Source organism: Polyodon spathula, chromosome 19, assembly GCF_017654505.1.
Source record: "Polyodon spathula isolate WHYD16114869_AA chromosome 19, ASM1765450v1, whole genome shotgun sequence".
Lineage (NCBI taxonomy): Eukaryota > Metazoa > Chordata > Actinopteri > Acipenseriformes > Polyodontidae > Polyodon > Polyodon spathula.
The window spans coordinates 23,558,773-23,572,394 of record NC_054552.1 but is presented as its reverse complement, the minus strand read 5'-3'; the positions used below and the strand labels follow the sequence as shown (position 1 = coordinate 23,572,394).

The 13,622-nt window shown below is 42.5% G+C and overlaps 1 protein-coding gene across 2 annotated transcripts in view; it reads left to right on the top strand.

The window, feature by feature from the left end:
- Positions 1-13,553, top strand: part of LOC121294699 (TBC1 domain family member 2B-like) — a 34,990-nt gene extending 21,437 nt beyond the window's left edge. For both annotated transcript variants that reach the window (XM_041218698.1, XM_041218699.1), the window contains exons 6-13: positions 5,608-5,952; positions 7,969-8,079; positions 8,695-8,888; positions 9,195-9,686; positions 9,920-10,037; positions 11,264-11,449; positions 11,989-12,110; positions 12,788-13,553. In XM_041218698.1, the coding sequence (XP_041074632.1) occupies positions 5,608-5,952; positions 7,969-8,079; positions 8,695-8,888; positions 9,195-9,686; positions 9,920-10,037; positions 11,264-11,449; positions 11,989-12,110; positions 12,788-12,986 (1,767 nt within the window). In that variant the 3' untranslated portion in view covers positions 12,987-13,553. The remainder of the gene's footprint in view (positions 1-5,607; positions 5,953-7,968; positions 8,080-8,694; positions 8,889-9,194; positions 9,687-9,919; positions 10,038-11,263; positions 11,450-11,988; positions 12,111-12,787) is intronic.
- The last annotated feature ends 69 nt before the right edge of the window (positions 13,554-13,622 follow it).

The following is a 13,622-nucleotide window of genomic DNA, read 5'->3' as shown; positions in this document are numbered from 1 at the left end:
CGCTGAATTTGAATCAGCTGCTCCGAGTTTCAGCTTGTTTGTTATCAGAAAAACACACGCGGCTGTGTTTCCCCAATGTCCTCTGTTTTCTGATTAAAGCAATTCAAGATGCAATTTCTCCTTTCTGCTTCTAAACTGCTCTGTACTTTTCCACGCCTGTACTTCTCCCACTTGCTGTCGCTTCCACTCGCTGTCGCTGGGAAGACTGCCTCGTTTAACTGCGTTGTTCTGCTGTGCTGTCGGCTCCTCCCCTCGCCCGTGTCTCAAAACGGCGCTGAATTTGAATCAGCTGCTCCGAGTTTCAGCTTGTTTGTTATCAGAAAAACACACGCGGCTGTGTTTCCCCAATGTCCTCTGTTTTCTGATTAAAGCAATTCAAGATGCAATTTCTCCTTTCTGCTTCGAAACTGCTCTGTACTTTTCCACGCTGTACTTCTCCCACTTGCTGTCGCTTCCACTCGCTGTCGCTGGGAAGACTGCCTCGTTTAACTGCGTTGTTCTGCTGTGCTGTCGGCTCCTCCCCTCGCCCGTGTCTCAAAACGGCGCTGAATTTGAATCAGCTGCTCCGAGTTTCAGCTTGTTTGTTATCAGAAAAACACACGCGGCTGTGTTTTTCCCCAATGTCCTCTGTTTTCTGATTAAAGCAATTCAAGATGCAATTTCTCCTTTCTGCTTCGAAACTGCTCTGTACTTTTCCACGCTGTACTTCTCCCACTTGCTGTCGCTTCCACTCGCTGTCGCTGGGAAGACTGCCTCGTTTAACTGCGTTGTTCTGCTGTGCTGTCGGCTCCTCCCCTCGCCCGTGTCTCAAAACGGCGCTGAATTTGAATCAGCTGCTCCGAGTTTCAGCTTGTTTGTTATCAGAAAAACACACGCGGCTGTGTTTCCCCAATGTCCTCTGTTTTCTGATTAAAGCAATTCAAGATGCAATTTCTCCTTTCTGCTTCGAAACTGCTCTGTACTTTTCCACGCCTGTACTTCTCCCACTCGCTGTCGCTTCCACTCGCTGTCGCTGGGAAGACTGCCTCGTTTAACTGCGTTGTTCTGCTGTGCTGTTGGCTCCTCCCCTCGCCCGTGTCTCAAAACGGCGCTGAATTTGAATCAGCTGCTCCGAGTTTCAGCTTGTTTGTTATCAGAAAAACACACGCGGCTGTGTTTTTCCCCAATGTCCTCTGTTTTCTGATTAAAGCAATTCAAGATGCAATTTCTCCTTTCTGCTTCGAAACTGCTCTGTACTTTTCCACGCTGTACTTCTCCCACTTGCTGTCGCTTCCACTCGCTGTCGCTGGGAAGACTGCCTCGTTTAACTGCGTTGTTCTGCTGTGCTGTCGGCTCCTCCCCTCGCCCGTGTCTCAAAACGGCGCTGAATTTGAATCAGCTGCTCCGAGTTTCAGCTTGTTTGTTATCAGAAAAACACACGCGGCTGGCTGTGTTTCCCCAATGTCCTCTGTTTTCTGATTAAAGCAATTCAAGATGCAATTTCTCCTTTCTGCTTCGAAACTGCTCTGTACTTTTCCACGCTGTACTTCTCCCACTTGCTGTCGCTTCCACTCGCTGTCGCTGGGAAGACTGCCTCGTTTAACTGCGTTGTTCTGCTGTGCTGTCGGCTCCTCCCCTCGCCCGTGTCTCAAAACGGCGCTGAATTTGAATCAGCTGCTCCGAGTTTCAGCTTGTTTGTTATCAGAAAAACACACGCGGCTGTGTTTCCCCAATGTCCTCTGTTTTCTGATTAAAGCAATTCAAGATGCAATTTCTCCTTTCTGCTTCGAAACTGCTCTGTACTTTTCCACGCCTGTACTTCTCCCACTTGCTGTCGCTTCCACTCGCTGTCGCTGGGAAGACTGCCTCGTTTAACTGCGTTGTTCTGCTGTGCTGTCGGCTCCTCCCCTCGCCCGTGTCTCAAAACGGCGCTGAATTTGAATCAGCTGCTCCGAGTTTCAGCTTGTTTGTTATCAGAAAAACACACGCGGCTGTGTTGTTTCCCAATGTCCTCTGTTTTCTGATTAAAGCAATTCAAGATGCAATTTCTCCTTTCTGCTTCGAAACTGCTCTGTACTTTTCCACGCCTGTACTTCTCCCACTTGCTGTCGCTTCCACTCGCTGTCGCTGGGAAGACTGCCTCGTTTAACTGCGTTGTTCTGCTGTGCTGTCGGCTCCTCCCCTCGCCCGTGTCTCAAAACGGCGCTGAATTTGAATCAGCTGCTCCGAGTTTCAGCTTGTTTGTTATCAGAAAAACACACGCGGCTGTGTGTGTTTCCCAATGTCCTCTGTTTTCTGATTAAAGCAATTCAAGATGCAATTTCTCCTTTCTGCTTCGAAACTGCTCTGTACTTTTCCACGCTGTACTTCTCCCACTTGCTGTCGCTTCCACTCGCTGTCGCTGGGAAGACTGCCTCGTTTAACTGCGTTGTTCTGCTGTGCTGTCGGCTCCTCCCCTCGCCCGTGTCTCAAAACGGCGCTGAATTTGAATCAGCTGCTCCGAGTTTCAGCTTGTTTGTTATCAGAAAAACACACGCGGCTGTGTTTCCCCAATGTCCTCTGTTTTCTGATTAAAGCAATTCAAGATGCAATTTCTCCTTTCTGCTTCGAAACTGCTCTGTACTTTTCCACGCCTGTACTTCTCCCACTCGCTGTCGCTTCCACTCGCTGTCGCTGGGAAGACTGCCTCGTTTAACTGCGTTGTTCTGCTGTGCTGTCGGCTCCTCCCCTCGCCCGTGTCTCAAAACGGCGCTGAATTTGAATCAGCTGCTCCGAGTTTCAGCTTGTTTGTTATCAGAAAAACACACGCGGCTGTGTTTCCCCAATGTCCTCTGTTTTCTGATTAAAGCAATTCAAGATGCAATTTCTCCTTTCTGCTTCGAAACTGCTCTGTACTTTTCCACGCTGTACTTCTCCCACTTGCTGTCGCTTCCACTCGCTGTCGCTGGGAAGACTGCCTCGTTTAACTGCGTTGTTCTGCTGTGCTGTCGGCTCCTCCCCTCGCCCGTGTCTCAAAACGGCGCTGAATTTGAATCAGCTGCTCCGAGTTTCAGCTTGTTTGTTATCAGAAAAACACACGCGGCTGTGTTTCCCCAATGTCCTCTGTTTTCTGATTAAAGCAATTCAAGATGCAATTTCTCCTTTCTGCTTCGAAACTGCTCTGTACTTTTCCACGCTGTACTTCTCCCACTTGCTGTCGCTTCCACTCGCTGTCGCTGGGAAGACTGCCTCGTTTAACTGCGTTGTTCTGCTGTGCTGTCGGCTCCTCCCCTCGCCCGTGTCTCAAAACGGCGCTGAATTTGAATCAGCTGCTCCGAGTTTCAGCTTGTTTGTTATCAGAAAAACACACGCGGCTGTGTTTCCCCAATGTCCTCTGTTTTCTGATTAAAGCAATTCAAGATGCAATTTCTCCTTTCTGCTTCGAAACTGCTCTGTACTTTTCCACGCTGTACTTCTCCCACTTGCTGTCGCTTCCACTCGCTGTCGCTGGGAAGACTGCCTCGTTTAACTGCGTTGTTCTGCTGTGCTGTCGGCTCCTCCCCTCGCCCGTGTCTCAAAACGGCGCTGAATTTGAATCAGCTGCTCCGAGTTTCAGCTTGTTTGTTATCAGAAAAACACACGCGGCTGTGTTGTTTCCCCAATGTCCTCTGTTTTCTGATTAAAGCAATTCAAGATGCAATTTCTCCTTTCTGCTTCGAAACTGCTCTGTACTTTTCCACGCTGTACTTCTCCCACTTGCTGTCGCTTCCACTCGCTGTCGCTGGGAAGACTGCCTCGTTTAACTGCGTTGTTCTGCTGTGCTGTCGGCTCCTCCCCTCGCCCGTGTCTCAAAACGGCGCTGAATTTGAATCAGCTGCTCCGAGTTTCAGCTTGTTTGTTATCAGAAAAACACACGCGGCTGTGTTTCCCCAATGTCCTCTGTTTTCTGATTAAAGCAATTCAAGATGCAATTTCTCCTTTCTGCTTCGAAACTGCTCTGTACTTTTCCACGCTGTACTTCTCCCACTTGCTGTCGCTTCCACTCGCTGTCGCTGGGAAGACTGCCTCGTTTAACTGCGTTGTTCTGCTGTGCTGTCGGCTCCTCCCCTCGCCCGTGTCTCAAAACGGCGCTGAATTTGAATCAGCTGCTCCGAGTTTCAGCTTGTTTGTTATCAGAAAAACACACGCGGCTGTGTTTCCCCAATGTCCTCTGTTTTCTGGGTTTACAGGATGTCCTCTGACAAATTTTCACAATGTCAGATTATTTGTTTTACCAGAACCTAAAGCAGTTAATACACTGGTACAATTATATTTGGCCAATACAACTGTATATTTAATGCTGGGAAGAAAGCGAGTATCTAGTACAACATGAGCAGGGTCAATGGCAGTGGTGCGTCATTTAAGTTGTATGTGGTGTTTTTGTAAGGTGGGGCTCACTTTGCTTTGAACTGAAGCTGAGTTTTCATTTCTGTATATGCACACCCTCAACTGAGCTTTCATTCAGACAGACGCACTGCCTAGTTGCTAACCAGCACACTTCATACCTCATTGCACAGGCTAAAACAACATTGCAAACCACATGTTCACAACCACCAACTCTTTCTGCAACTCGGCTGAGAAAAGAGACCTAGTAAAAATGTTAACAAATTAACACATTATAAGAGAGAATCTTCTTCAAAAATGTCTTTATTTCAACAACTTCAAAAACAATGTATGGGGGCGTAAAGTGTGAATACCTGCCATTCTTTCACTAATGGAAGCAAAACAAGCCCTTCAGCAAAATTAGGTTTTAACTGGCCCCCTTTTATATATTTTTTATAACTCAGAATGATTGCAACAGGAGTTACAGAGTAGAAAATGTATTTTTTTTTTTTTTTTTTTTTTTTTTCCTGCAAAGATTTTGTCTGTATCCTTTTGGATTGGCCTTTCTTGTCAATTATTAATGTTCTGTTACCAGATGCATCAGCTGTGCTGAGCATAAACTAACTTGCGTTGTACTAGCAAACGGGCCCACACACAGATAAGTAATGCAAAGTAGTTGTGTCCTTCATTTGAAAGTTGGAATGGATCTGGTGTAAATTAACAATGGCCTTTTATGGGAAAAGACAAAATGATATACAGAGAGTTTTCATCCCATACTGGCTATCGTATTCCTGTGATGTCTGTCTGTTTTTGTATAATGTTGTCTTGTGCAGTCTGGGCTGCTCAAAATGACCACTGAGAGGCATCTTACTCACAATCTATTAACTTATTGTCAGTCATTTATTTCAGACACGTAATTGTTTCCTGTGCACGGGATGACCTCTGTACACGGGATAGACGTACAGAAATGTTGACAAATCCTTGCATGTCCTTTGCATTATTTGTCTGCATAAAGTCCTTGATAACTATTGCTCTATATTTATTTTCCTTAGTCCAGTTGGGATCTCCATTACATATACATTCCTGTATCACTTTTAAATTTAAGACAAATTTGAAGTACTTGGGGGTGCTTTAGAATGAATATCTATTCGGGCATATCATAAAAAAGCAGGCAATATGTAGGCTCCATGAATTAAGATGGCTGAAAAGTGTATGAAACTACAACAAAATGAGGGTCAATGAAACCCAATGCTCTCCCTTTCTCTGTCTTTCTGTTTCGGGTCACAGGAACTCGTCCGGCTGCTTCAGCAGACCTTGAGGGGTTCCCAGTATGACAAGCAGTCCAGCAGCACTCAGCCGGGCGGCGCCCCGGACGGCATGGAGCTGGTGAGGGAGAAGGACCAGCAAATCCAGGCTCTGAGCACACACATAGAGAAGCTGGGGCTGGAGAAGGAGAGCCTGCACCAGGAGGTGGTGTCCCTGAAGAACAAGGTGGGGGAGCTCAACGAGCAGCTGGGCATGCTGATGGAGACCATCCAGGCCAAAGATGAGGTGATCATCAAGAACAGCTTATCGCACACAGAGGAGTCTTCTGTACCCAGCAGGGACCAGCAGGAGCTGGACAGGCTGAAGGTAGGAGGGAACACCAGGAGCTTGCTATGATGGTGTCTTAAGCTTTGCTTTAATTCAGGCCCCAGCCACTTATGGTAAACACTTCCTGTGAGTGTCTGTACCAGGGGTGCCCATTTTCAGTCCTGGAGGGCCATTCAGGTTTAGTTTTAAAGAATATATTATTTTTATTATTATTAGTAGTAGTCAGTAGTAGTGTAGTATTTGTTGTTATTATTATTAATAATAATAACATTAACTGATTTAGAGCTTAGAAGTGTAATTGGTTCAGTTTAAAAGCAAGTAGCTTCAAATGTCATTTTAATTGTTTTATTTTACATTTTATGATGTTAGCAATCATTCTCACTAGTTCTGGGTTATGTTGTTCCAGTATTGAGGTTCTTGCTGCTTTGCGCTTGTGAGAAGAAAGTGCTGGGACTGAACAGCTGTTCTTATTCAATCCCAATCATGAGACAATGACCTTTCTGTTCCGATAGCCCCAGCTATCTGTCTGTCTGTCTGTCTGTCTATCTATCTATCTATCTATCTATCTATCTATATATATATATATATATATATATATATATATATATGTGACGGATTGCCCTCTGGTCACACGTTTTCCTTCTTCAAATAAACATTTTTAGACATAGGATACCAAGAGATGCTGTAGCATGTGTTTATTATTTACAATAAAAAGAATCTAGGGCCCTAGCTAAACAAATGATTTTCCTACCTAATAGAGGCAGGCTAAGCCTGTTACCTCATCACCAAAACCAAATTGTAATCCAAATACCTTTCCAATAGGTTGTTTTCCAGTTTCACAATAACAACCAGCTCTCTTTCTCTCCAACTGTCCAACTAAACTCTTACCATCACCCACACCAAACACACACACACTTGCATCCTTTTAAACCTAACCAGTTAATCCACTAATTACTCCATTGACTAAACCTGGCATTGGTTCCTGACTACAGTAACCTCTACTGGGTCCTAATGCCGCCATGTATGGGCTCATCCAAGCAAGATGTAATTACTTTGTTTACCCTCCAGTTAGTTTACATTCTATTTTCCATTTTTAATCGACCAATCCCTTATGTGTTGTGTGTGTGTGTGTGTGTGTGTGTGTGTGTGTGTGTGTGTGTGTGTATATATGTATATATATATATATATATATATATATATATATATATATATATATATCCATCTTGAATTCTTGAATTCATTTGAGGAAACTGGGGGTTTGAGCATGCAACAAAATCTGCTATCCAGAGTAGCACTTTAGCGATAGATCCTCATGAAACAACAGTGTTTTGTGCCGTCTTGGATACGGAAGCAGCTGCCAATCGATCATCTACTATAATCTCTATCGAAGTCTGTCAGGTCTGCTGTCTTGCAGTAGGAAGATGCAGCTTTCATATACAATAAATGAATCGGTCACATGAAATATCCCATTTACACAAGTGTGTGCTGCATATGGTTGGTATTTCTTTTTTTTTTGTTCCTTTTCCTGCAGGTTTCAATTTAATTGCATATATGGGCTATAAGTAAATCTAGATTGACTTTAGATGTGTTTGTTCATTAAATGTTTATGGATACAAATGTACAGGTAATCAAAATAAAAGAGAATGTATACCATGTGAAAGCTGTTTATTGTTGCACTGTGACAGCTGTTTTAAACCGTTGCTATTTTAGGGAAGTAACATGTACACAAGTTCTTTGGAAAGTTCTTGACACCCACCTAGACCACTGTCTTAAATACCTGCAGTAAACCTCATGCAACAAACGGGAAGTACTACGTACTATTGTGTTCTGAACAGCCAGAAAATTTAAAACAATTAATCTGGCTTGTTTCCCTTCGTGTACAACAAACATTTGTAAAATAATATTGTATTTAAATAGTTAAGAAGGATGTTGCCTTGTAAGCTCATGTCATTGACAGCTGTTTCTTTAATCTGTGTTGCAAAAACATCATTTGGAAAATACTTTTTGTTTCCTGACCATGCGTAATAACTTTGGTTATAATGGTTATAATTGCAGGACAGTCTTCAAGGCTACACAACACAGAACAAGTTTCTGAACAAAGAGATTTTGGAGCTAACTATCCTGAGGAGGAATGCTGTAGCAAAAGAAAAAGCCTTAGAGGCGAAGGTAACACTGTGGTGAAATAATTCACAAGCCTTTCACGCATTCTGTACGTTGTTGCAAGGATAGTTTAGTAAATGTATATACAGTGTTAAGCGTTAATAAAATTACATGTCACTGCAGCAGAGTACAGTAGTGACATTAACATCACATTTTAGAGTTTTCTATATATTAAGAGAACTGCTTATCCACTAGTCACAAAACTTGTAAGAACCGTCTTTAGTACCAGTCAGGGTATATGGAGGTGGCTTCTCTTTCAGTATGTGATTTTATTGTAAGAGATACGAAACAAAACTAATTGCCGAACACACTGGTATTGGAAGTGTGTTCATTTATTAAAGTATATTGTAGTTTAAGATGTTCTCTCCACTCCAAAAGGCTCTCAGTGTTCACTGGCACGGAGCAGTTGTGTAAAAAAAAAAAAAAAATAGAGGAAAGTGTCACATGACGCAAACAAGGACAGACACCCTCAGAATTAAATTGAACTCAGAAAGGGTGGGAATTGGTGAAGATTTGAAGCAGATATAAAAGATTAAAAACCTAGAGCAGATTTGCACCGAAATACTTCAGGGCCTGTTCTAAACTGGATTATTTTCTAATGTTTTCGCTCGTCACTCACAGTGCACAGGTCTGGAAGCTAAGCTCTGTCAGATCGAGAGTAAGTACCTGGTCCTGCTTCAGGAAGTGAAGAACCCAGTGTGCTCCGGGGAGCAGGGCCCAGCCCGCGAGGTCATCTCCAGGTTACTGGAGGACGCGCTGGAGGTGGAAACTCCTGAACACCCAGAACACACTATACTCAAACCACACGCTGTCAGGTACAGTCTGCTTGATGGAATCCAGCACTGCTGGGCTACATATAAAGATAGGGGTTGAAAAGAGCCAGCTTGGGCTTCAACTCCCTTCCTATGCCACAGAAACCAGGATGTACTTGCATTCAAAAGCTGAGCGAAAAGTTTAGATTTAATAGCAAGAACGAATTGAAAATTAACTGGTTTCAAATAAAGTAGATTTGATAGAAATCTAAACAAATATACCTAATAAAACTCCCAATTTTCCTCTGTTCCAAAATCGACCCTTGGAATAGTGACTGTAAACAGTCACTCTTTATTCGCTTCCCACAGTGAGTTTGACGTCTTTGGCTTCAAGACTATGCCGGAGGATGACGAGGAAGAGCAGCTGGTAGCCAAGGTGAGAGCCCTGGACCTCAAGTCTCTCTCCTTCACTGACCAGGAGGTCTCTGTGGGGGTCAAGTGGGAGAACTACTTAGCCAGCACCATGAACAGGGAGATGGTGCGCACCCCTGAGCTCAAGGGCCTGATTCGCAGCGGCATTCCTCACGAGCACCGCTCCAAAGTGTGGAAGTGGTGCGTCTGCTTCCACGTCAAGAAGTTTCGGGACACCATCCCCCCAGACTATTTTAACAAACTGCTGCAGGAAGTATTTGAAAAACAGAACCCGGCGTCCAAGCAGATCGAGCTGGACCTCCTGCGGACTTTACCCAACAATAAGCACTACGCTTCACCCACCTCGGAGGGCATCCAGAAACTCCGCAATATCCTTCTGGCGTTTTCCTGGAGAAACCCCGATATTGGATATTGCCAAGGTCTTAATCGGTATGTGCCCACTACATTGAACCTGTCTGTATGTACAGAGGAGTGTAACGATACGCTAATGCTATGATGTGCAGGTCATGATATAAAACATGTGATGATCCTGATGGGCTGCGTGTACATGGGAAATGTGTTAGGTATTCGAGTAGTATAAAGTAACACTTCAGTTGTAAAATCTATAACAGAATGCGAGTAACATGGAACCAGTTGTTTCTTTGCATTTTGTGTTTTTTCAGGTTGGCAGCTGTAGCACTTCTCTATTTAGATCAGGAGGATGCGTTCTGGTGCCTGGTTGCCATTGTGGAGGTTTTTATGCCACGAGACTATTACACCAAGACACTGCTAGGATCGCAGGTAAATGCCATTGGCTTTCACTTTGGCCTTCGGCTCCCCAAGTAAAACCCTTGAGGAAATGAACTTAACGTCTTCTTGTGGCACTTTGGTTTGCGTGTTTAAAAAGAACAATGTGGGATTTTGATGGACAGTGTTAACTTGTGGAGAATGGCTATGGTTTTGTTTTCCCTATTTTTTTATTGCAAGAAGAGTAACAGCGTTCATTAATTAAAACTAGCAAGAAGTAAGTCAAGAATGGTTATGTGAAATTATAGGTGAAGATTCACTCTCACTTTTATATCATTCTGCCTCTGTGTGCTATCGGTGCAGGATTCTATTTTAAACATCAGTGCGATTGTTTAGATTTCTTTTCTGTGTCCAAATCGGAGAATGCTACTGAAGTAATTTCTCACCCTATTGTTGGTACTTTTGCATTGAATCACTCTTCATTTATTTAAAAATGTGTTCATACTAACCTAAGATTCTATTGTAATAATGTTTAACTTTAAAAAAGTGCTAAGTAACAAAACAAACGCAAAATGAAAAAAAAAAGAAAATGCCATTTTATGCAGTCTTGGCAATAAATAGTTGCACAGTTATCTTTTTTTTTTTTTTTTTTTTTTTTTTTTTTTTTTAATTCAGTGCTTTGTAAAAGCTGCCATATCTGGCACATGTTGAATACATGCATCAAACGCTAGTGCTGCAGTTAACTGGTTGAACACTGTTGCAAGTGAGCCGAGCAGAATGAACATTCAGGGTAAAAGATTGGCTTAAAGACTGGAACAGCATAATTCCCAAGCTCTGACCTTTGTCCCAAATACATACCTTAAACTGAAACAAACAAGAAATGATCTGTGTCAGTGTTTTTCTTTCTTTTCTGTGTGACATTGTTATTAATAATAATATTATTAAATAAATACTAAAACTACTTTTATAGACCAGGCGCCTAACAGTTACAAAGACAAATATATAAAACAATAAAACATAAAAAAAAATAATAATAATAAAACAAACTAGCCAACTTTGACTAAACTGAAGGACAAACTTCATTTTTGGATGCCAGTAAAATGCTAGAGAGGAATACAATTATTTTAACTTCATAAACCTAGCACTCAGAACCACAATATAACTGCTCTTTCCTACAATCATGCTCTTTCTTGCTAGTTTTGTATGGTTACATTCATCTTGAATTTTGACTGTGCTTCTCAGTGGGCCCTAACTCTTTCCTGCCATTCCCTTTCCTTTAGGTTGACCAGCGAGTGTTCAAGGATCTGATGAGTGAGAAGCTCCCCCGTCTGCATGCCCACTTTGAGCAGTACAAGGTGGATTTCTCTCTCATCACCTTTAACTGGTTCCTGGTGGTGTTTGTGGACAGTGTGGTCAGTGACATCCTCTTTAAGATATGGGACTCCTTTCTATACGAGGGACCAAAGGTAAGACATGCCATATGACTGGAAAACACCTGAAAATTACCCATTCGTGCCATCCTGTGCACAAAAAAAGATCTTACAAACTCAAACAGCGTGAGTTTTAATACATTTTTTTTTTTTTACAGTAAATTTAAGTCAAATGTGTAATGTGTGCACGGCTCTTTTAAAGTAAATGTGATGTATTTGTGTTGTGTATTCTCTCCTCTGTATGATCTAGAGGATACACCATACGTGTATGGAGTACTACGGTTGAAAAATCCACAAGCCCCCAATGTGTGTGTTGTCTACGGCCAGCCACATGAGTGCAATAACCACAGCACTCTGTGAACATTCATGGAGTATTCTGTTTAGATAACAAGTACAATGTATGGAGAAGAACGTTTCAAACTAAATTAAAGAGCTGAATTCGGAGAATTACTTTCCTTCGATCAAGCTCTGCTTAGCAATGAGCTTTAAGCTGTGTTTGCCGAAAGCAAGAAGACGGTCTTCCACTTCCTTGTCTGAAATGCACTAAATATTTTGTGGTGCATTTTTGCACACAGATCATATTTCGTTTTGCATTGGCACTGTTCAAGTACAAAGAGGAGGAGATGTTAAAGCTGCAAGACTCCATGGCTATCTTCAAGTACCTGCGGTACTTCACACACACTATCCTGGACGCAAGGTACGCCCACATGCTGATGCAACGTAGCGTGGGTTTGAAAAGTTTCTATTTAGTATCCAAAGGTTGTTACCTGCATACACTAATATCGAAATGTTTCCATTATACTATTAGTGTTAATGCCTCAATTATAGTGCCCTGAGTCACATTTTAAATGCATTTGCTTCTTTCTAAACAATAGCTTGTAGACAAGAAATATGTTGCCTTTGCTGTATCTCTTGTGGTGGTTATATTTATTTATTTATTTATTTTTACATTAATCCTTATTTCTTTTTACGTGTCATAGCTCAGCTTTTTCTCTGGAGCGTTCGGGAAGAGAGAATGAGAACCGTAGTGTATGCAGACCTTGCTCCCTCTTGTAATCGTGCTGGTGCTCTGATTGAAATGAGTGGTGTATTGAGGGAACAGAAAAACAGCCTTGTTGCAGGGGTCCTGATCTGGATACTGTAGGCTAAATGAGCTAATCTGTCTTTTATATTAAGTGCCAGAACCGTGAAGTGCATTGCAGTTTATTGCCAGCAAAGCTGAATTTGTTTCCAAAGTGGAAGATCACTAAACGGCTCTCACTTACGTCACAACACTTCACCTGATCTAGCCTAGGTTAGATCTATCCTTGGCTTAACTAAGAGAATGAAATGTGAAGCTGCAGGCTCTTTAATCAAAACCTTTTCCTTCGTCAGAAAGCTGATGTCCATTGCGTTTGGGGGCATGAATCCATTTCCTCTGCGTCAGATTCAGAACCGCAGGACCTTCCATCTGGAGAAGGTGCGTCTGGAGCTAACAGAGCTGGAAGCCATCCGGCAGAACTTCCTGCGGCAGCGCGACACCAGCACGGAGGGGAGGGGGCTTATCAGCGACGACGAAGAGGACAATGACTAGACACTGCCACAAATCAGACCACACGGAGCCATTACATGAAAGAAAACAAAAAACAAGAATTCAACATTCCTGTGTCTGTATTGTTTTAAAAAATATGCTGGCCGTATTTCATTTTTATTACTCATCACTTTGTGCTGGAATGATATACCTTCTATTTTATTATGCGTTAGCCTTTTCTCACTTGCACACCTGAACCGAGCCGAGCCCTCACAGTGCGGCTAGTTTCACACTTGTCATTTTATCGAGCTGAGCAAAGAGGGAACTGTGAAACTCTGGCCTCGCAAGATATCTGGTACTAGCTCGGTGCTGAGAAAGGCTACGGGCGGGGTTAACTCGTACTGTCTGAAACAATAGAGTCTACCAAAAGATATCACAGGAATTGAGAAATACGGGACTAAACCACAGCATGAAACAGGGTCAGACCGCAAAAAAAAAATTATTATGATTTAATGGACGCAGTTCTTGGTCAGTAGACCTGCAAATACAGATATGGTCATTTTTAAAAATTACCATATATAAGCATTGCATATATAAAAACATGTTTAAATCAAAGTATGTTCTGTTTAGATTTTGTTTTTAATAGGCCTACTTTAAATCTATTTTTCTGAAGTGTTTACTGACATTTTTTAAATACTA